General features: G+C 44.2%; 1 protein-coding gene across 8 annotated transcripts in view; it reads left to right on the forward strand.

Annotated features, from left to right (window-relative positions):
* The first annotated feature begins 1,854 nt into the window (after positions 1 to 1,854).
* The window catches only part of LOC311139823 (DENN domain-containing protein 5B-like), a 70,408-nt gene continuing 47,976 nt past the window's right edge, over positions 1,855 to 24,286 (forward strand). For 7 of the 8 annotated variants that reach the window (XM_084174786.1, XM_084174789.1, XM_084174788.1 and 4 more), the window contains exon 1: positions 1,855 to 2,185. In XM_084174786.1, the coding sequence (XP_084030912.1) occupies positions 2,077 to 2,185 (109 nt within the window). In that variant the 5' untranslated portion in view covers positions 1,855 to 2,076. The remainder of the gene's footprint in view (positions 2,186 to 24,286) is intronic. The other variant, XM_084174787.1, reaches the window with a different exon arrangement.

Consider the following 24,286-nt stretch of genomic DNA (forward strand, 5'->3'; position numbering starts at 1 on the left):
AAGCTAACGGGGAGAAACCAGACTGAACTTATTTTTTAAGGAGATTCTCCTGTCCCATACACAAAAAATATTGTCAAATGTAACTGTTGTATTTTAACACTGGTGGTAAAGTGGGTAAATGTATCATGGATATCTGATATCAAATGATGTTTGAAAGCCATTAAGTCACTTTGTTTGATTTGGTTTCTTGCAATGGGTTTATAGTTATCTGTGGTTGTTTGTAGTTCAATTCAACTGATACTGCTAATGTTTCGGTTATTGAGGAATGTATGTACTTCACAGGTCACTGGTTTTATACTCCGTCTTAAAAATTGGTCGAAATGCCATGTTTTGTTTTTAATATCTGTCAGTTTTGATGCTGTTTTGTTTTTTAACTCTGATGTTTACAGTATTGTTATGGCACTGAACTAATATCAATTCATAAAATACATTTTTGTTCTTACCTATCCTCTGACTACACAGCATCCAATGAAGAGAATTGTAGTATTATTTACCCCCACCACCAGGCAAAGATCATATTTGAGACACACAGGTACACCACCAGAGGGAAGCAAAGTACAATGTTAATGTTCATATCATTTCAGTCACTCACTTGTGCAAGGCTTCTAGGTTCTCCTATTTGTTGAGACTTGAGAGACTCACATAGGTGAATGGATAAGAACAGATAACAGAGGGGAATCTTCAGTCATATTTTCTGTTTCTACACAACATTTAGTGTATATTTATTGGATAAAGCCAAGCAGAAACTGCTGCCTACAAGGGCAAGAGTGGTGGAGGCCTGTTGAGAATGTATAGTTAAGCAATAAGGCACGAGGGGTGTGGAATATGGTCAATATACCATGGCTAAAGGCTGTTCTTAAGCATGACGCAACACGGAGTGCCAGGATACAGCCCTTAGCTGTGGTGTATTGGCCATAAACCACAAACCCCTGAGGTGCCTTATTGCTATTATAAACTGGTTACCAACGTAATTAGAGCAGTAAAAATAAATGTTTTGTCATACCTGTGATATTCAGTCTGATATACCATGGCTGTCAGCCAATCAGCATTCAGGGCTGATGTATCTCATCACGAGTTGAAAAGTCCTAACCTTACATACTTAAGGCCAGCTTGCTTTTGTTTCTGTTATCGTTTTCCTCAACCCCAGTTTTTTACTTAATAGCCTATAGGATTCTGTACTTGACTGACCTTGCCTGGGGGATCGGAGGATTAATATCCAGCCAGTATTCAAGCAATCCATGAGAGAGAATTATGGAGTCAGCCAATATAATAGGAGCCTTTCTCCTCCATCCTCCTCCTTGTTCTCCCCTCTTATTCCATCTGTCTCTGTGACAGGAAGGCAGGTTCTCAGCAAGGGGTCATAATATTACACTGTTCTCTGAATGGCTGTAAATGAGCTGTGTGTGTTTTGATCTCAGCAGCACAGGTGTCAGATGAGAGGCACTGGGCTGTGGAGGAAAGGCCCTTCCCAACACAGTGCTAAAACTCTCATGGTCATTAACCTCACCTCACCAGTCATTAGCCTGAGGAAGTCCATAGTGTCTGTTGCATAGGATAGGAATATTGGGGAAATGACAGGCTAGATACAGTATGTTAGGCCTATCTCATGAGATAATGTCCATATAAACATTTGAATTAAATGAATAAATTCAGAGAAAATTAAACACAGCCTGCAGCATACAAAATATTGATTAACATGTAGACTTCATACAGTGTACATTATGCACCCAATTTACCTAATTTATGCATCAGGTTTTATTTGAATGTCCCGCCCTGCCACGCGACGAGCGTCCGCCCTCGCGAGGCTTGGAAGCACGCACACACACCGACCTCGCGCTTGCCACTCTGCTCGTTTCTGTATTGTCAGTGCGACGAATAGTTGACAATCAGCAAGTATTCTCTTCGATATTTCAGTAAATTTGAGGAACAGGAAACTCTTTTAATTGTGCGTCGGGAACACTGTCATTCTGCCATTTACAAAGACTAAAGAATAGTTTTAAAACCAGTTTTATTCTCGCTATGTAGATGCCGCTGTTGGAGTACTAGGAACGGGAAGACGCTAATCTGTGAACCAAGATGAGTGGGACCAACGCGGCGTCTGGAGCGGCGCCCTGCCGCTTCGCTCACTACTTTGTGATATGCGGGATAGACACCGAAACTGGGCTGGAACCGGACGAATTAGCCGGTAAGATTACTTACTTACTTTTTATTTATTTAAATTAAACTTTTCCCTGTGAGGTACCTATAAGAAAACAACGGATTTCATTTTAAACTAATACACATTAATCTTAGTGACACTATCAATGCATATCATTTATTTGGGACATATTGTATAGATAAATGATGTGCTGTGTTTAAAAACAACAACATAAGGACAATGGCTACAGTTGCAGCCTGACATCACCTTGTTTACATTCTTGTAGTTTCTGATAAACTCAGTTAAAGGTATTGGGGACATTTCTTCACTTGTTTGTCAGACCTTTCCTCGCTGATTGTGTGGAATAAAGAGAGAGCAAGAAAGCAATGGCTATAATGTAATTATTTCAAAGATAAAACAAAAACGCCAACACTTCTTATGAGGCTGGTGTTTCAGTGCAGCACAGTGAAGGATGCAAAAGTGGAGGCTTTTAGGAAGATTTTGATTACAAAGGCTGCTACTAAGGATAATCATCATTATTTTAGTAATAAAATAGTTAACACCCCATTAACCCTTCCTCAGTCAACAAGGACTGAAATTATATCTCTGCACATATTCTAGGGTCAATCAGCATTGGACTCAGGTCTTCTCTCTATTTGTGTTTGGTGAGGCTGTGTGTTTGTTCAGTGCAATAGCAAGCTCTAAGTACTCTCTGTTAACCATGAAGGTCCAGTATTGAAATCAGGGTCACCCCTTCAGTTTTGCATCAGTGACTGAATAAAGTCCACAGCCCCCTAAGCACAAAGCAGATGCCCTCCATCGATCCCCAGCCAGCCCCCCCACTGGGCTACGTTCAGCGGCCAACTGGGCTGCGTTCAGAGTCACTGGAACACTGCCAAATAGCAGTGCTCTGGTGTTGCAGCCTGTTCATATTTAATTACCTGGCAGATTCAGACTCTTATTCTCCTGTTGAGTTAAAACATTTCCTCTGTGACATAATCCTTCTATAGGAAAGGGAGCTTTCTTTGACATTGAGTGCTTTGCACATGCGGTTCAATTGGATAAGTAGAAAATGATCCTGTATGGTCGCGTCATACTGTTGTTGCATATGATATCACATGTCTCCGTGGCTGAGTCTGTATAACTAGAAGTTCAGAATTACTTAACGGTCTGTGTGTGTGTTCATGGAACAGCTTATCTCTACCTGAAGTGAGTGATCTGTGATTGCTTCTGATTTGAATTCTTTGTCCATTGGAACAGCTCTACTAGTATTTACCAAGCACACGACTCTAGAATTGGAGGATTCAGGATTCCTTTAGTTGCATATTTAATCAGACACATTTAGTGTCTCTATGGGGGGCAGGATTTTAGGACAATCAAAGAGTGCTGATCAGGGTGTTGTTTTGTGGCTAATCTTTTGATTCTGTGAGGATTAGTTTGCGCTGGGGTGAAGAGGTGGGATGAATGGTATGGCACAGGCAGTTAAACAGCTATCAGGTTATGACACTGTGGGATGTTCCTGTCTGTGTTCCTGTCTCGTCTCTATAAACATGTGTGTGTGTTGTCTCTGTGACTAAGTTAATGTTTCTGTTTGTCATTTATACAGTGAGGGGAAAAAAGTATTTGATCCCCTGCTGATTTTATACGTTTGCCCACTGACAAAGACATGATCTGTCTATAATTTTAATGGTAGGTTTATTTGAACAGTGAGAGACAGAATAACAACAAAAACATCCAGAAATGTCAAAAATGTTATAAATTGATTTGCATTTTAATGAGGGAAATAAGTATTTGACCCCTCTGCAAAACATGACTTAGTACTTGGTGGCAAAACCCTTGTTGGCAATCACAGAGGTCAGACATTTCTTGTAGTTGGCCACCAGGTTTGCACACATCTCAGGAGGGATTTTGTCCCACTCCTCTTTGCAGATCTTCTCCAAGTCATTAAGGTTTCGAGGCTGACGTTTGGCAACTCGAACCTTCAGCTCCCTCCACAGATTTTCAATGGGATTAAGGTCTGGAGACTGGCTAGGCCACTCCAGGACCTTAATGTGCTTCTTCTTGAGCCACTCCTTTGTTGCCTTGGCCGTGTGTTTTGGGTCATGGTCATGCTTGAATACCCATCCACAACCCATTTTCAATGCCCTGGCTGAGCGAAGGAGGGTCTCACCCAAGATTTGATGGTACATGGCCCCGTCCATCGTCCCTTTGATGCGGTGAAGTTGTCCTGTTCCCGTAGCATAAAAACCCCCAAAGCATAATGTTTCCACCTCCATGTTTGACGGTGGGGATGGTGTTCTTGGGGTCATAGGCAGCATTCCTCCTCCTCCAAACACGGCGAGTTGAGTTGATGCCAAAGAACTCCATTTTGGTCTCACCCAGTTCTCCTCTGAATCGTTCAGATGTTCATTGGCAAACTTCAGACGGGCATGTATATGTGCTTTCTTGAGCAGGGGGACCCTGCGGGCGCTGCAGGATTTCAGTCCTTCACGGCGTAGTGTGTTACCAATTGTATTTGCGAATAATCACACCAACTGTTGTCACCTTCTCACCAAGCTTCTAGGCGATGGTCTTGTAGCCCATTCCAGCATTGTGTAGGTCTACAATCTTGTCCCTAACATCCTTGGAGAGCTCTTTGGTCTTGGCCATGGTGGAGAGTTTGGAATCTGATTGATTGATTGCTTCTGTGGACAGGTGTCTTTTATACAGGTAACAAGCTAAGATTAGGAGCACTCCCTTTAAGAGTGTGCTCCTAATCTCAGCTCGTTACCTGTATAAAAGACACCTGGGAGCCAGAAATCTTTCTGATTGAGAGGGGGTCAAATACTTATTTCCCTTATTAAAATGCAAATCAATTTATAACATTTTTGACATGTGATTTTTTTGTTGTTATTCTGTCTCTCACTGTTCAAATAAACCTACCATTTAAAATTATAGACTGATCATATCTTTGTCAGTGGGCAAACGTACAAAATCAGCATGGGATCAAATACTTTTTTCCCTCAATGTATGCTTGTGGTTAAGTCTGCATCGGATCCATTTGTTGCCTGTGTGTGTTTACGTGTGTGTGTTGCTCTCGGGCTGTGGCACATCATTGATCCTCGGATGTGACACTGATGAACATCCACCACACTGAGCCCATACGTCTCTCTGTCTGCTGCCCTCACACTGATCACCCCACCTCTCTGAGCATCTGCCTGTGTGTGTGGCTTAAACTGGGGCACAAGTTAACAGTCGGAGGAGTTGAGCCATCAGCTGTTAGGAAAGAAAAGCAAAGGAGGGGAAAGGACAGGGTGAGAGAAATAGATGGTGTGTTGGAGTGATTCGGTAGAAGAGTGGACAGAGTGATGATGTCAGTGTTGCTGTTGATTTATATCATTCAGAGACTATATATGTGGTCCTCTGTAGCTCAATTGGTAGAGCTGGCGCTTGCAACGCCAGGGCAGTGGGTTCGATCCCCGGGACCACCCATACGTAAAAATGTATGCACACATGACTGTAAGTCGCTTTGGATAAAAGCGTCTGCTAAATAGCATATTATATTATATTAACAAAGCATTGGGGGACGGGGTTTTAGTTTCTTTAGGGGATTTGATAAATCTGTCACCAGACACGATTAGCTTCAGATTGAGACGCCACCACCTGTCAAAATCATAACTCTACTGTTCTTAATCCTACATACTACTACTCAGCAAAGTCTCTCAGAAAGTACTATACCTATACTTGGGCATTATGGTATAGTATGTCTATGGGTCTCTGTGATTAGGTTGTGTGTGTGTTTTTGAAGTATGGTAGTCTGCTACAACATTTTCTCCATTTAACTTCGAATAGTCGATTGTGGGCTGTTGTGGTGGTCCATTAACGTAGCATTGTTTATCCACAAACACGGTGGAATCCATTACAGCAGCCATTGGTAGACCATTATCTTCTCCCCCTCTCCTTCCCCTCCTCAACAGCCCATCCCCTCCCCAGGGCTTTGTCATCTGCCCCAGTGAGCAACTGAACATCCACACTGACATTCATTTACAATTCAGATCAGGCAGCTCGTCGCCCATCGCTCTCCTCCCCCACCCCACGACACTCCTCTTATTGCCATGATGGATATCTTTGACATCAACATGTCGCCACTCGCTGTGAGCTTTTTCTTTATTAGCCTGTCTATCGCAATAGCAACCCAAGCCTGGCTTGTATCCTGTTTTACAGTGGCTGGTTTGGTCGGTGCTGGTTTCAGTGTGATCCACATTAGGCTCCGGCCTGGTCTTGCTTATTTTGGGCTGTGAATGTGGCTGTGATTCCCCTCCTTCCATCCCTCTATCCCCCTCCCATTCCCTTTGTGTGACAGTAGGCCTGTTTCCCCAGGCCCATTGTTCTAGGCACCAGGGCCAGACTTCCTGTGGACCTGACTGGCCTTCCCGCCTGCATGCATGGCTGCTGAGGGGAGGGGAGGGGAGGGGTTGTCACTTTCCCAGTGGATGCCATCTATCTCCCTAGGTGTGTGTGTGTGTTCAGTGTTTGTTCATTCAGTGAGCATGGTAGTACCACACTTTTCTTTGGCTTTGACCTCAATGTTTGGCCTTCAGAGATGAAACATTTCCAAAGTAGAGGAGAGTTGAAGTGTGTGTCACTCCTATTAAAGGGATAGTTCGGGATTTTGACAATGAAGCCTTTTATCTACTATCCCAGAGTCAGATGAACTCATGGATGTCATTTTTATGTCTCTGTGTCCAGTATGAAGGAAGTTAAGAGGTAGTTTCGCGAGCCAATGCTAACTAGCATTAGCGCAATGACTGGAGGTCTATGGGAACAGCTAGCGTGCTACAAGTTCATCAGACTCTTGGGAAGTAGATAAAAAGCTTCATTGTCAAAATCCCGAAGTATCCCTTTAATGGTGACACTGTAATAGACGTCTCACTCACTGACTGTATCAGAATCTTGAAGTGGTTTATATATACCCTGGCTGGTGAATAGAGCGACATAAATAGTTCCACTCTAACAGAGGCCCGCCACCAATGTGTTGTTCGTTCCCTGCATTCTAGGACCAGGTGCATTGTGGTCCGGCGTGTGTGCTTTAGACCACTGAGTGGCGCAGTGGTCTAAGGCACAGCATCGCAGTGCTAACTGTGCCACTAGAGATCCTGGTTCGAATCCAGGCTCTGTCGCAGCCGGCCGCGACCGGGAGACTCATGGGCGGCGCACAATTGGCCCAGCGTTGTCCAGGGTAGGGGAGGGAATGGCCGGCAGGGATGTAGCTCAGTTGATAGAGCATGGCGTTTGCAACGCCAGGGTTGTGGGTTCGATTCCCACGGGGGGCCAGTATAAAAAAATATATATATATATGTATTCACTAACTGTAAGTCGCTCTGGATAAGAGCGTCTGCTAAATGACTAAAACGTAAACGTAAAACGTGTGTGTGGAGGTGAAAGGTGAGAAGGGGTGTGTGCTATTCTGGGAGGTGAGGTTGGCACACCAGCTGGAGAGGGAAAGCTATTAGTTCAGTGTTCCTTCCTTGTGAGCCTCCCCTCTCCTCAGCCCTTCCTCACCTCGCACCCCTCACTCTAACCCACCACCCCACTGATGGGAAAGTATCCAGGAATGCATCCATAAATATGAAATGAAGTAGTCTTACTGACAAACACACTCAATATGCAGCCTGTACCAGTAAACAACAGATGCCCAGGTTCAGCTTTCAGTAAACAATCCTGCAATGATGCTATGTTCTCTGTCAGGTGAGAATTTTCTGTTTTAGTCGATCCTGTCTCTTTGGAAGGGGTGAGGAAAGGGGAGAGTGTCTCCCTCTGGTCCAGTGGTCCCAGACCTCTTTCTCCCCTCTCTTTTATCCCCGTCCATTCATCCCTGTCTCCCTCTTTCATACCTCACACTCCTCACACCTGTCTCCCACACTAACCTCTCTCCCAGTCACACTCAATCGCATATGGACAAGTGTCTTCCCACTTCTATTCACTGCTTATTATCCTGTCATTACCTATAGGATGATGTATGCCATACTTGACACTGATGGATTAAGGTTGGGGTACTGAAATCTTACAAGTAATTCAACCCCATCCATAAACTGTATTGGCTAATACCTGCACATATTTTCTAGTGTCTGTCTCTAGAACTCTATATGTGTCCCTGGAGTGCAGGAGTGTACAAGTGTAGTCTACAAGTGTACTAGTGTTTCTGGTGCTATGACCTACACATTGATAATGAAATATAGGCCTGTAGGGACTAGCTAGGCTGGGCTGAGGTGGGACAGGGAGTGTCAGCAAGCCCAGTGAAGGAGCCTCACAAAGGGATTTGAAGGGCATTACTCCTGGCCTTGGCCATCTGTCCTCCAGGGGCCAGTCTGGAAGACAGCACAATGCAGCCCTTGGCTAGTGCTAATACAACACTGACTTATGCTAATGATGACACAGGCCAGCGCTGACGCACGCCCTTGTTGACATATGTTAATGACGATGTAGGAATATGATAACATAAACCATAGGCTAACACTTATGCTAATTCATATTAATAGGTAAACATTGTGGCTAACCCCTTCAGTTCTCTGGTAATGTGACCAAGGGGGTATCTCCAGACAAAGGAGAGAGGAAGCTAAATGTCCTCCATAGCAGAGTGAATTCTTCCTTCTTCCCACTCTCTCTCGCAGATGAGTTTCTCTCTCTATCTTTCTCTCTCTCTTTCTCTTCTTCTCCCCTTTTCTGCTCTCTCTCTCTCTCTCTCTCTCTCTCTCTCTCTCTCTCTCTCTCTCTCTCTCTCTCTCTCTCTCTCTCTCTCTCTCTCTCTCTCTCTCTCTCTCTCTCTCTCTCTCTCTCTCTCTCTCTCTCTCTCTCCACTGTGTAGTGATTTTCCCCATCTCTCTATGCCATCGTCTCATATGTGTCTTTGTGTAGTAGTGTGATCTGTAGTCAGGCCAGTTAGCTAGGCAGTAGGCAGGGCTATCTATCTTTGGGCTGTGGTAAGCCTGTTAGTTTAATCCATTCAGACAGCTCCTCCAGGCTACACTGAGCAGTGCTCCATGCTTTTACAATCTCTCTAATCTAACACAGACCTCCACACACAAACACACACACACGCAACCACAGCCTCTGCAATCTGCTTCCCTGAACGATTTGACCCTTTTAGACATCAGGGCTACTCAACTCCATTCCCACAGAGTCATTCTGTCTGCTTGTTTTTGTCTTGACCAAGGAGGTCAGGGGATTGACCTCTCTTGCCTAGTGATCATACTAGTAGTAACTTAGTAATAACATTTATGCCAAAAAGCAGTGAAAATGGCCAGACACTGAAGTCGACGCGTACTTGAAGAGGATAAGATTTGTTTGTTAGGTATAATGTAGGCTACTCTGTCCTTACAGCATAGTCTAGCAAGAAGCTCATTAGATCAATGTCAGGGACACTGTCACCACCATTACCCCCATCTATCACTGTCGACCTGTCAAGTGTTTAAGTTAAAGATCAGAGGTTAACAATGCATCGCAGTGCTAGCTGTGTCACTAGAGATCCTGGTTCGATTCCAGGCTCTGTTGCAGCCGGCCGCGACCGGCAGACCCATGGGGCGGCACACAATTGGCCCAGCACCGTCCAGGGTAGGGGAGGGTTTGGCCAGCAGGGATGTTCTTGTCCCATCGCGCGCTAGCGACTCCTGTGGAGGGCCGGGCACAGTGCACGCTGACTCGGTCAGAGGTTAAAAGTTGGAACCGACCCACCTGATCATGATGGATACCCAGCCTCAGGGAGGAGTGGGCGAGAGGTGGGGTTGCTGTTGCTGGGATCCTGTTGCCACGGTAGTACTGTCAGTCCCCCAAACCCCCCTCCAAACACACACATACTCCCCGACCAGTCTCAAAACGAGCAGTTGATCACTGAGGGCTGTGCGCCTCATTTCACACACCCCTCCCCTGTTTGACCCTTGACTGTCTCCCATATGCTCCCTCTCTCCCTGGGCTGGGCAGCAGCAGACGTGGGAGAATGGGGTGTAGTGGGTGAGGGACAAAGGAAAGGGAAAGGAAAGGGGATACCTAGTCAGTTGCACAACTGAATGCATTCAACCAAAATGGCTTCCGCATTTAACCCAACGGACGGGGAGTTGTTGTTTTGGGAAGGCCAGCCAGGGGCTTAATGTTATTTATACTGGTGGCCTAGGAGCCATGTTTAGAATGTGATGTTCAGTGTTAGTAGGCTATTGGAGAAATCACGTTTCTGTAGTTATAAGCTTCTAGCAGATTCTCATACAGCTTTTGTAGATTGATTGTTCTGAAGCGACATTAACTGTGTTGTTGTTGTTGATTTTCTGTCACGTTTTCTTCCACTTTGTCTTTTTCTTCTATAATAGAATGACTCACAGTCCAGAATTGGCACTAGGTAACATTTTTAATGGTGATCGTGAGGTACCATGTGTGCTTTGTCCTCAGTTCTTTTTGAAGTGCCACCTTCCTTCTGTCTGTCTGTTACAAACCATGTTTACTGTTTAATAGCGCTGAGGTTTGTAGTGTTCCATATAGCGCAGCTCTATATGAACGGGCCCTGTATTCATCCTGTGGTAAAAACACCATTGTTACATCTCTGAATGTCAAACAACATATGTTTGTGAGGCGCTCAGCATATGGAAATGTCACTATCTGACATTTCACTCTCTTTGTTTCCATCAGTTATTATTATGCAGCTATCTGTGTGGAAACAGTACTGGCAGAGAAGCCTATTGACTATGAACATAATTATCTGCCGCAATAGACGTGAGAGCGACAGGAATGTGCTGACAATCACTGTAACCGAATACTGTATCTCTTTTAGGTGAAGAGTGCAGAGACTAGTGGAATTATTATACATCATTAAGGTAGACTCCATAATCCTCATTTGCTATTCAAATGACTGGAGTGTTGTATGAAATCTCTTCTCTTGTTGGACAAAAGGTGGAAGTACTTAAAAGCCACAATGGCTGTGATTTTCTAGGAATATGTCCCTTTTTGAAGGGATTGAAGCTGGACTTGAATAAACACTGTAGAGTGCCATTGTTATCGTCAATTTCAAGAGCACTTGAAGACTTCCTGTGGTTTTCTACAATGAGTCAATCTGTACACTCTGCTCAACTATGAGAATCCTGATGTATAGTACATACAGTGAAATTTTGTACGTTTGCCCACTGACAAAGAAATGATCAGTCTATAATTTTAATGGTAGGTTTATTTGAACAGTGAGAGACAGAATAACAACAACAAAATCCAGAAAATCGCATGTCAAAAATGTTATAAATTGATTTGCATTTGAATGAGGGAAATTAATATTTGACCCCCTCTCAATCAAAAAGATTTCTGGCTCCCAGGTGTCTTTTATACAGATAACGAGCTGAGATTAGGAGCACACTCTTAAAGGGAGTGCTACTAATCTCAGTTTGTTACTTGTATAAAAGACACCTGTCCACAGAAGCAATCAATCAATCAGATTCCAAACTCTCCACCATGGCCAAGACCAAAGAGCTCTCCAAGGATGTCAGGGACAAGATTGTAGACCTACACAAGGCTGGAATGGGCTACAAGACCATCGCCTAGCAGCTTGGTGAGAAGGTGACAACAGTTGGTGCGATTATTCGCAAATGGAAGAAACACAAAATAACTGTCAATCTCCCTCGGCCTGGGGCTCCATGCAAGATCTCACCTCGTAGAGTTGCAATGATCATGAGAACGGTGAGGAATCAGCCCAGAACTACACAGGAGGATCTTGTCAATGATCTCAAGGCAGCTGGGACCATAGTCACCAAGAAAACAATTGGTAACACACTACGCCGTGAAGGACTGAAATCCTGCAGCGCCCGCAAGGTCCCCCTGCTCAAGAAAGCACATATACAGGGTCGTCTGAAGTTTGCCAATGAACATCTGAATGATTCAGAGGAGAACTGGGTGAAAGTGTTGTGGTCAGATGAGACCAAAATGGAGCTCTTTGGCATCAACTCAACTCACCGTGTTTGGAGGAGGATGAATGCTGCCTATGACCCCAAGAACACCATCCCCACCATCAAACATGGAGGTGGAAACATTATGCTTTGTGGTTGTTTTTCTGCTAAGGGGACAGGACAATTTCACCTCATCAAAGGGACGATGGACAGGGCCATGTACCGTCAAATCTTGGGTGAGAACCTCCTTCCCTCAGCCAGGGCATTGAAAATGGGTCGTGGATGGGTATTCCAGCATGACAATGACCCAAAACACATGGCCAAGGCAACAAAGGAGTGGCTCAAGAAGAAGCACATTAAGGTCCTGGACCTTAAGATTAAGGTCCTGGACCTTTTCTATGGGATTAAGGTCTCCAGACCTTAATCCCATAGAAAATCTGTGGAGCTGAAGGTTCGAGTTGCCAAACGTCAGCCTCGAAACCTTAATGACTTGGAGAAGATCTGCAAAGAGGAGTGGAACAAAATCCCTCCTGAGATGTGTGCAAATCTGGTGGCCAACTGCAAGAAACGTCTGACCTCTGTGATTGCCAACAAGGGTTTTGCCACCACGTACTAAGTAATGTTTTGCAGAGGGGTCAAATACTTATTTCCCTCATTAAAATGCAAATCAATTTATAACATGTTTGACCATGCATTTTTCTGGATTTTGTTGTTGTTATTCTGTCTCTCACTGTTCAAATAAACCTACCATTTAAAATTATAGACTGATCATGTCTATAATTTTAATCATGTCCTCTGATCATGGTCCTTTGTAGCTCAGCTGGCAGAGCACGGCGCTTGTAACGCCAAGGTAGTGGGTTCGATCCCCGGGACCACCCATACACAAAAAAAATGTATGCACGCATGACTGTAAGTCGCTTTGGATAAAAGCGTCTGCTAAATGGCATATTATTTATTTATTTATTTATTTATGTCTTTGTCAGTGGGCAAACATACAAAATCAGCAGGGGATCAAATACTTTTTTCCCTTACTGTACAAGTCAACGTCAGTTAAGCCACAATATATACAATGGTTACCAGGGCAACATATTGACAATCAGTGGTAGCCTGCTCTAGCCTGACGCCTCGTGTTAAATTCTTCCTCTGCTCTGTCGTTCGCTACAGACTTCAGTCTGAATCTGACATAGTTAAAGTGGGTTGGGTGACGTGGTTTGTGGTGAAAACAGTCATCAGCGATTGGATCGTCTCTAACCAATCAAAGTATCAAAGCCAATTACGTACTCCGAAAGCGTCGCTCCATCCACGTGTATTCTGGCTCTGGCCCAACCCATTGGTTTCTGAGACCAATCAGACGGCCCGAATGTGTTCGTGTTTGGTGAAGGGTCGGGGAGTATGGTAATATCCAAAAACAAACGCCAGTGAGCGTGGCATAGCATTTGAACTGAGCAAAGAGTCTGGGTAACCAGGCAGAGCCTACTCGACACATGTAACATAATGTTTTTCCATTCCCCTAGAATGCATTGTTGTGTGTGTCGTCATCAAGGTCAGTTGCCGGGTATAGAATAAAGTATTCCATGGACTCTCTCTCTGACTTCCTCCTATTGGCTGACTTCTCCATCCCAACAATAGCATCTCCAACAATAGAACCACAACATGTATTCAAGGCTCATTATACAACTCATTTAGTAAAAAATACAATATATACAAAACATATGCTGCTTGTCCAATATGCTGGTTTCAAACAATGTATTTATATTCCTCTATACATCCCTTTCTCACCTCCCCCTCAGTCTCTCTGTCAATACAAGGTTCAACCAGTGTAGTTGGTGTGTGTACCCTGGAAAGTGGATAGTGGTTATACCCATAGTACAGCCAGTGCTCTGCGGTCTGTGTGATACGTCCTGTTTGTTTGGTCTCTGCCATGGAGGGGGCTGACCTAGAGAGGGCACTGTCAGTATCACTGAAAGACATTTCAAAGAAACCAGGCTTCTGTTGAAATGGCTGACTGGGATTGAGATAAAGGGAAAGGTATAAAGAGAGGGGGAGAGGGAATATAGAGAAATAATGAGAGGTGTGCAGACAAATAGATCGGCGATAGGGAGAAAGAAACAGGTTACAGACAGAGAGGGGAGATGAGGACTCAGCGAGACAGGAAAGAGAAAGTCATCTCTTGGGAGAATCAAATGAGGGAGAACAGAGAAAAGGGAGAGAGAGAATTTATGAAGGCCAAGAGAGGGATAGTAGAAATGTACAAGAAGGAAGATGCTTCTGGATGCAAGCGAGGGAAAATCCCTCTCAGATGAGGAGTTGTGTGCGAATTAATGCACGCTGGGTCATTTCCATCGATCACAGGATGATAATAATACTACACCGCCCGCGTCCCTAGCAACACGGGTCACACCGTCAGCAGAACAGCACCCGGCCTCCTCCTCTTCATAATAATGTTGTGCGGTTATATCAGGGGCGCCGGCTGTAAATCTCCTTACGTAACTAACACCCGATAGCCATCACCACGGCAGCCATCCAGGGCCGCCTCCCATGACAGATTACAGCCCAGGGTAGTGATAGGCTGGTGGTGCCTAGCGACAGGGCCATCGCCACGGTGAGGTGGCGTCCAGTGTGAGGCCATGCTACTGGACAGTCAGGGATTATTCATGTTGCATAAATCAGAACATTTTAGAGCTGAAATGTATTTATTACATAATTTCTGTGTGCCAGCCAGACCAGTTGATGAATGAGAAGAGAAGCATGTTTTTATAGAGATTGCTAGAGTGTGTTATGATCACCGACATGCAATATCTGTTGGCTTGGTGTGGCAGATGTGGTTTTAGAGTACTTTTCTCATCTGTGAATCTGTCCAACAAGCATTTTAATGTCATGTCAACATGTTTGAGTCTCTATTTTAATATTGGTTTGAATGTACTTAGTTAGATTATGGATGTTTAGATACATTTGAGAGAATTTGTGAATATATTTAAAGAGCTCCAGTGTAGCCAACAGTAATGTTAATTCAACGACTTGATAGAGGCTAAAGCCGAGTCACATTGGCTGTCCAGTCCACAAGTCCAGTAGGAAAACAACAACACCAACAACCTCCAAGGAACCAGCAGGCCCTCGGAACATTCCAGAACATCTAGTCGCCACGACAACCCCGTTCAGTCTGCTAGGGATTAGTTGGAAGGTATTCTCTGTTGAGGCTGCTGGGAAGTGATCTTTCAACATGATGTGTGCCTTCGACAGAGTGTGTGTGTTTATGTCTGTCTGGTGATGCTTAGCTGGCCAGTCATGTCGACTTTGTTCTTTGACCGAGCTCCAACTCATCCAGCAACCTGTGCCCTGCGATAAGCCTGCTGGGTAAACAATAAGTGACCGCAATCAGATAGGACACATTGATCTCTCTCTGTCTCGCTCTCTCTGTGTCTTGCACATGACACAGACACGCACACACACACAGTCCCCAGGCTGTCCCTACATGTCTCATGTTGACAGAGAGGGCAGCAGAGGCTAAGGGCTCCTCAGTGGCCTACAGATACACCACCATGATAAAGACATGTAATAAGTAAAGCCGGTGGCGGTGTCACAGCGGTCATAAAGCCTGAAGAACTGTGGGTAATCATTGGCTAGGACTGTCTCTTCTCCGTCACACGCTGATTCATACAGAGCGGCGGTTATAGAGAAGGATGGAGCAGAGAGGGACAATGGGCTGGCAATGCAGGACTAGAGCTAACAGAGAACTCTGTCTGTTCTATCCGTTCTGTTTCTACGTAAAACATACATTATACCTCTGCTGTCTGCTCCATAGAAATATCATTAATTTAATGATCTGCTCACAGTAGTGATGTGATGGATTGTCCTTGTGTAGCCTACCTTTACAATGAAGTGGCGAGCACTGAGCATTCCACATTTGTCTGTAATGGATGAAAGACAATCCATTTTTTTTATTGGTGTCTGTATTGTCTGTTGATGAGGATAAATAGTAGGACTGTTGGTGTTTAGTAAAAAGGCTCAGACGGATGTTCTGTTCAATGTGTCAGATTATGACTGCACCACTGTTTACATAAACCAAATGATATCTCAGAGAGATGGGGAAGAAGAGCGAGAGAGATGGTGAGGGAGGGAGTGAGAGAAAGAGGGAGAGATGGACAGCGAGAGAATGAGGCAGATGGCGTGCACAAGAGGTCAAGGGCAGAGCTTGAGATTAAAGGTGCATCGAGGCTTGTGATGAAAAATAACATTGAGGAACAGCTTTTTGATTTTGCCTTAGTGTAAGCCCCAGTCTTGGTTTGATATATCCTGTAGTAAACACTGTCAGTAGCGGTGTCTGGCAGCACAGATTAACCTCAGTCACTGGGGTCTATTTTTACTCACATTGGCTGTGTCTCAAATGGCACCCTATTCCCTAAATATCGCACCACTTTTGACCAGGGCCTATATGACTTTGATCAAAAGTAGTGCACTTTATTGGAAATAGAGCCGTTTGGGATGTAGACATTCACACTGCTGGAGGACTGTGATTGTATGCTGCTAAAGCTCTTTTCTGTAACAGTCACACTCAGCAGAAAGGAAGAAAACTCCTATACCGTGACAGTATAGATTAGTTTGGTGTTGAGAAGTTGGAGTGGAGTTTATGATGATAATGCTTCCATTGATAAGTGGAAAGTAGGAGGGAGGGGTTGGCTGTAGATAGTTATTTTTCTCCTGCTTCTGAGAAATGTGTTTAATCTTGTAATAGGCCTATGTCCATTTATCATGAATTGCAAGACTTTAGAATTATTTGTTAATTTCCTATCTGAAAAATATACTGGACAAAATCTGATGGAGATATTCTCAGTTGATTCATTCAGTCATTCTGAGTTCAGTTCAGTTCAAATATCTCACTGCTATAGGCTCTCCAAACCACCTGCTCTCCATTGAGAGGGAATTGGCTGGAGTCTGTAATACTCAGCTGCAAAGTGATAATGGATTGGAGTGCCGAGATGATTGTGAATGAACAGTAGTAGCTACATTATATGTGGATGGGTGTAATCTCCCTCCAGCTGTTAAACATTTATCAGGGCACACACCAATGTCATTGTGTGTTTTCCTGGATGAAACACAAAGCGTAAATCTCTGTTCTCTGAAAGCTTAATTTCCCCACCAGGGAAATAAGCTCTTTTGTTGTACCTAGCTCTGCTCTTCTTTGCTTAATTTGTGTCCGTCTGTTGGCCACACTGACCGAGCTTGTTACAAAAAGCACTTTGCGTTAGATACCCTGGCTGCGTCTGTGATGATAAAGACAGTAAACATCAGGCTGACTACCTAGAAGCAATCTGTCCATGTTCTCTGTAGTCAAACTATTTTCTGTGCGTTTCTGTTTTGTTTCAGTTCATCTTTGTAATGAACTTGTTTTTATGTTTTTATATGCTGTAGGTTACACGAAGATGAATTTTACAGTAGATCATAGCAAAGGACTGTACTGAACTATTCAGAGTGAACATAGAATATTCCCATACGTTAAGATTAGGGATAGAGGTGGTACTGTCTGTTATCCTTTGATAGGATTCATTCTAGTGCTTGTGTAACATGGCTCATGTCAACCGTCATTGGGTCAGCAACACTAACCACTACACCAAATGACTTTCCACCCAGTTCAGGAGCAACCGTCTCATTATGGAAGAATGGGCCACTGCCTGTGCAAGGCGAGGATGCCTTGTTATAGGGTGCATCTTTCGACCAATTGTGTAGATAATCCTCTAAGAAAACCAATGGTCCAAACCTTATGTCTCTATCATAATCCGTTCAAAAGTTATTGGAGTTTTTTACCCTTGTAGGATGGCCAGTAGTGCTGAGTGATTAACCCCCCCACAAAAAAAAGAAATGTTGGTTATTAAACAACGACAAGGGAGAGGGATAGAGACAGTTCATGAAACTATGCCTTAGCTACTTTGAAAAACGAGTAAAATGATTGTCGGACAGCTCTGCAGCATGCTTAGGCAGGGTAGCCCAGCTAAATAGGATGACTAAAGACCGTAGAGTATGGGGAGCAGAGAGATCGCTGTCTGGTTGTTTGGCTGCTACTGCCTGAGCAGAGATGAGGTGATGATGGAATAAAAAAGAATCAAGTCATCAAATAAAAAGTATTTTATTATTTCATAGTAATTTCCTATTTTTCGATTGAAGTCTACCCAATGTGGACCTGACAGAGACAATGGAATATCTTCAATGTTTTGACAATTGAATGTTCACAATTTTTGCCATTGGAATTTCCATTGATCATTTTAATGTCATTATTTCATCTTTTATTTTATTTTATTTTTTATCAAAAGCCATGATTCTTTTTTTAAATAATCAAACTGAAACCGAACTGACCTCAAACAGCACTAATCAATGGAGGCCAGAGGAAAAAAAGTGGTAAAAAAATCTGAAAATTGCATTCCATCAGCTAGGCTGGATACTGTGCAATAATGAAGGCTAATGGCTACCTGGCAGGCTCAGTTACGCATTGAACTCGCCATCTTTCTTCTCGAATCCGCAGGACATAAAACAATATAGAGGGAAGATGGAGACATGACATGTAGCATTTTCATATTTTAGTATACAGTTTTCATATTAATTTGAAAGATTTCTCACAAAAGCAAGCGTATCTCTGTGAAATGGTTAGATTTTTTTATTTTAAATGTCAACGGAGCACTGAGCGTATACCAAGCGTTTTATTTTCAAAGCCTTTTACATTTAATTCAGCTCGTCATGCTAATTTAGCTTTTTGCGACCCGCGGAAACAACTTTGTAGACGACGACCACAAAATGTAAAATCTTCAAAAGTTGTTACGAGAAACCTGCACTGCTATGTCAACAGAGCTCGGTGCTTATTATCGGATGTATTAGGTTACGAAATCCGATTTGGATTGGTGATGGTGGCTCGTTGTGCTGGCTTGTGGAGGATGATGATGTGCTGAATTACAACAGGTTCCGGTTCTGATTTTTGAAAGCCTTGAGGTCCATCTATCCATCCACCATTGTTTCATCTCTTTCCTCATCTATCTTTTTTTTCCTCTCAGCTTTCCTTCACATCTTATCCATCTGTAGTCAAGTTGTACGGTGGATGTTGTCTTTATACTCCACTGCTGAGGCCTCAATCTGTGAGAGCTGCTGTATGTAAAGTGGCATGCAATTTCAGCTTGTTGCAGGATGATGCAATCTGGGCCAACAGATGAACACACAGATTGGTCATTTGCATGTTGCTTTAGAGACACACACACACACACACACAATACACACACACACTGTTGCTCAGGTGCTGTTAGGGCTCAGTGATCTGTTTCCTCTCTGGGTATTTGGTATGAAGCCATCTGTAGCAGTAAGCATCACCAGATAGTTGTGGACTGTTGACATTAAACAAGTGATTCTTTGTCTGTTTGTATAAACATTAAGGGGTGAACAAATGAATTACCCTTCTTTACCCTACCCACCATCCACACACTTGTCTCTCGCTCTCACTCTCTCGCTCTCAATCTCTCTCACTCTGTCTCTCTTTCACCCTCTCACTCTCTGTCCTTTAGACTCTCTTGCCTGGCTTCAGGTGAGCACTCTACTTTGTTGGCCTGAGCTTGTGCAGTACAGAGCTGTCCCTTCATCTCTCTCTCTCTCTCTCTCTCTCTCTCTCTCTCTCTCTCTCTCTCTCTCTCTCTCTCTCTCTCTCTCTCTCTCTCTCTCTCTCTCTCTCTCTCTCTCTCTCTCTCTCTCTCTCACCACTTCTACCCCTTTTCACTCTCTGTAATAAAAGTATCTTTCTCTTCTTTGTTGTGAAATGGCCTTCGCATTGTCTGTTGGTTGTCAATCAACTCATGTGTCCACTCCTCTCAACACAGAGGGACGCCTCTCTCTGAGGTGGCCATGGGGCTTCTATTGGGGTGATGCAATTACCATGCGTTTATAGGGTTAAAATAGGATTATGTAACCTCACTTCAACCAGGGCCATTAGTCTCTTCACAGCTTTGGGATGCGTAACAGGTTGTCATGGTAACCGAAGGCTTTTAAGCAAGACATGTTATTATGCTGTAGGGGTAGATGGGTTGTTAGGAAGAGAGTGACCCCACCCCCTCCACCACTATAGTCCCATGCTCACTCTGCCTAGACCTAATTATATTTAGATAATTTATGTTGCAGTCAGTTGTTGGCCTTTTGGAAGCATCGAGGCAGCAACATATTTGACCCTTTTATGCACACACACACACACATTCAAGCACACACAGCCACACACACACAAAACACATATTTCTCAATGCACAAGTATAGTCATTTTAAGAAATAGTTTCCTTTCTTCAGAGCCCTCACTGACACTACGCACAGATCTTAGAGATGAATGGATCAAAGATGGCCGTCGCTGGCATTCAATGTGCCTGTCTGTGTGATCTCAGCCCTTGTTGGGCTGAGAGGGGCTCTTACAAGGCTACAGAGGGCTCTTACATGGCCGTGCTGCATGAGTGTGTGTACAGCACTGTGGGCAGGAACTAGTCTACAGAAGGCTCCGTAATACTACAGTAATTAGTCTGAGGGCCAACCAAGCCAAAGCCTTATCTGTGGATATCAAATGAGACAGCGAGAGATTGAGATGTTTTGTTCCTCTCTCTCTTCTACGCTCTCTCCCGCTCTCTCTCTGTCTTCCTCCCCCTCTGTCTTTTTCACCCCCTATCCCCATCTCTATCTGATGACAGTTCCCCTTCCTCAAGTGCCGAGGGCCAATTTTCTCCTTGTCCTTTCATCTGCCTCTGAGGAATTGAAATGTGCTGCCAGCGCCATTTTTACCACCGTTACATTTTTTATTTTATTTAAATAAAGTGATCATGAACAATCTACATTTTACATTTACATTTTAGTCATTTAGCAGACGCTCTTATCCAGAGCGACTTACAGTTAGTGAGTGCATACATTATTTTTTTATTTTTTTCATACTGGCCCCTCGTGGGAATCAAACCCACAACCCTGGCGTTGCAAACGCCATGCTCTACCAACTGAGCTACATCCCTGCCGGCCATTCCCTCCCCTACCGTGGACGACGCTGGGCCAATTGTGCGCCTCCCCATGGGTCTCCCGGTCGCGGCAGGCTACGACAGAGCCTGGATTCGAACCAGGATCTCTAGTGGTACAGAGAGGTCATCTACCATGTGATTACTGGTGTAGAAATATAGCAAACCTTTACATCTGAATCAAAACATCCCATCTGCCATTTTACTGTATTTCCTCTTCTCTTTTTTTTGCCAGAAAGACTGTTTATTTTGCGGGAATGGCATTGCTAGGATTTCCGTGCGCAAGATAATTATAAAGAAAAACTGAAGGGACGGGAAATGTTTATATGGAATGTGGCTGGGCATTTGGGGCAGGTTTATTTTGGGGTTGTGGAAACGTCAGGCAGGCTGGCAGTTTGGCCCTGGAGGTTTGGGAGCTGGCACTTCTCCCTAGTGTACGCTACACTGAACTCTACAGCTGTTTTCTCTCTCTCTTTTTTATCTCTATCTCTCTCTCTCTTTCTCTTTCACTCACTCTCCTTTGTTCTCCCCACATCTATCCCTTTCTTTGACGTTTTCGTCCACACACTCCCTCACTCTTGTCTCTTTTGCTCGGTTCTCGTCCTCTAAGGCTCTCTCACTCCCTCTTTCTTTTTTTCACATTCCATCTGCCGTTTCTCTCACTTGCTCTCTGTATTTCTCAGTCCAACAAGTCCACCCTCACTTCAGTGTTCTCTCCTGGCAGGCTTTCTCCTCTCTCTGTCTTTAGACAGGAGGCTGGGGCAGTCAGGCTGTACACTACTGCAGCTGGCTTTACCCCTGTGGGAATGAACATTTGGACGAACCTACATGAACTTATTATATAACCCTACAGTACATGAACATACTGAACCAAATGAACCCAGATTACTCTTCTAGAGGAACACCTGGCCACCTGAATACACCTCTGTACCTCACAGCTTGGTGGACAATGAGTCAGCTCAGACCAGTCACCCGTCATCATCATTTTCATCACCTTGTTATTGCAATGCATGAAAACAGCTGTTAGTACTGCCCTCATTCAATTGCTTAATTATAAGTTGCTCCTGCCCTCAAAACATAATTAGGACAGGTAGCTACTTGCCGTCCTACTAGAGTTTTCTCCATAGGTCTATTTGATTCCCCCTTTCATCAGGTACCACTTCCAGGATGGGTAAATGTTTTCTGTCCTGTATCTCCTGCTTTATGTTCACTCCCCAGTGCACCACTGACATAAACTCCCTTCTGAGGACTGCCTGTGTGTGTCTCAGACTCCAGTGATGTTGCCATGCAGCGCTAAATCCCTCCTGGAGTGTCTTACTTTTATTTATTCCGGGCTCTGTCGTAGCCGGCCGCGACCGGGAGACCCATGGGGCGGCGCACAATTGGCCCAGCGTCGTCCAGGGTAGGGGAGGGAATGGCCGGCAGGGATGTAGCTCAGTTGGTAGAGCATGGCGTTTGCAACGCCAGGGTTGTGGGTTCGATTCCCAAGGGGGGCCAGTATGAAAAATAAACTAACTGTAAGTCGCTCTGGATAAGAGCGTCTGCTAAATGACTAAAATGTAAATGTAAAATGATTTATAGCCCTTTATCACTCTGAAGCCTGTACCGCCACTCGCACATTGTTACAGCTGCCAGCACGCACGCACACCCCCTGCACAGCATGCTGGGAAATCTCAATCCCAGTTGCATATACAGTGGGGGAAAAAAGTATTTAGTCAGCCACCAATTGTGCAAGTTCTCCCACTTAAAAAGATGAGAGAGGCCTGTAATTTTCATCATAGGTACACGTCAACTATGACAGACGAAATGAGAAAAAAAATCCAGAAAATCACATTGCAAATAAATTAATAAAAAATCCTACAAATTATGGTGGAAAATAAGTATTTGGTCAATAACAAAAGTTTCTCAATACTTTGTTATATACCCTTTGTTGGCAATGTCACAGGCCAAACGTTTTCTGTAAGTCTTCACAAGGTTTTCACACACTGTTGCTGGTATTTTGGCACATTCCTCCATGCAGATCTCCTCTAGAGCAGTGACGTTTTGGGGCTGTCACTGGGCAACACAGACTTTCAACTCCCTCCAAAGATTTTCTATGGGGTTGAGATCTGGAGACTGGCTAGGCCACTCCAGGACCTTGAAATGCTTCTTACAAAGCCACTCCTTCGTTGCCCGGGCGGTGTGTTTGGGATCATTGTCATGTTGAAAGACCCAGCCACGTTTCATCTTCAATGCCCTTGCTGATGGAAGGAGGTTTTCACTCAAAATCTCACGATACATGGCCCCATTAATTCTTTCCTTTACACGGATCAGTCGTCCTGGTCCCTTTGCAGAAAAACAGCCCCAAAGCATGATGTTTCCACCCCCATGCTTCACAGTAGATATGGTGTTCTTTGGATGCAACTCAGCATTCTTTGTCCTCCAAACACGACGAGTTGAGTTTTTACCAAAAAGTTCTATTTTGGTTTCATCTGACCATATGACATTCTCCCAATCCTCTTCTGGATCATCCAAATGCACTCTAGCAAACTTCAGACGGGCCTGGACATGTACTGGCTTAAGCAGGGGGACACGTCTAGCACTGCAGGATTTGAGTCCCTGGCGGCGTAGTGTGTTACTGATGGTAGGCTTTGTTACTTTGGTCCCAGCTCTCTGCAGGTCATTCTCTAGGTCCCCCCGTGTGGTTCTGGGATTTTTGCTCACTGTTCTTGTGATCATTTTGACCCCACGGGGTGAGATCTTGCGTGGAGCCCCAGATCGAGGGAGATTATCAGTGGTCTTGTATGTCTTCCATTTCCTAATAATTGCTCCCACAGTTGATTTCTTCAAACCAAGCTGCTTACCTATTGCAGATTCAGTCTTCCCAGCCTGGTGCAGGTCTACAATTTTGTTTCTGGTGTCCTTTGACAGCTCTTTGGTCTTGGCCATAGTGGAGTTTGGAGTGTGACTGTTTGAGGTTGTGGACAGGTGTCTTTTATAATAATAATAATAATAATATGCCATTTAGCAGACGCTTTTATCCAAAGCGACTTACAGTCATGCGTGCATACATTTTTGTGTATGGGTGGTCCCGGGGTTCGAACCCACTACCTTGGCGTTACAAGCGCCGTGCTCTACCAGCTGAGCTACAGAGGACCACACACTCTTTTATACTGATAACAAGTTCAAACAGGTGCCATTAATACAGGTAACGAGTGGAGGACAGTGGAGCCTCTTAAAGAAGAAGTTACAGGTCTGTGAGAGCCAGAAATCTT

This window comes from Coregonus lavaretus (genome assembly GCF_964263955.1).
Source record: "Coregonus lavaretus genome assembly, chromosome: 13".
NCBI classification, from domain to species: Eukaryota; Metazoa; Chordata; class Actinopteri; order Salmoniformes; family Salmonidae; genus Coregonus; species Coregonus lavaretus.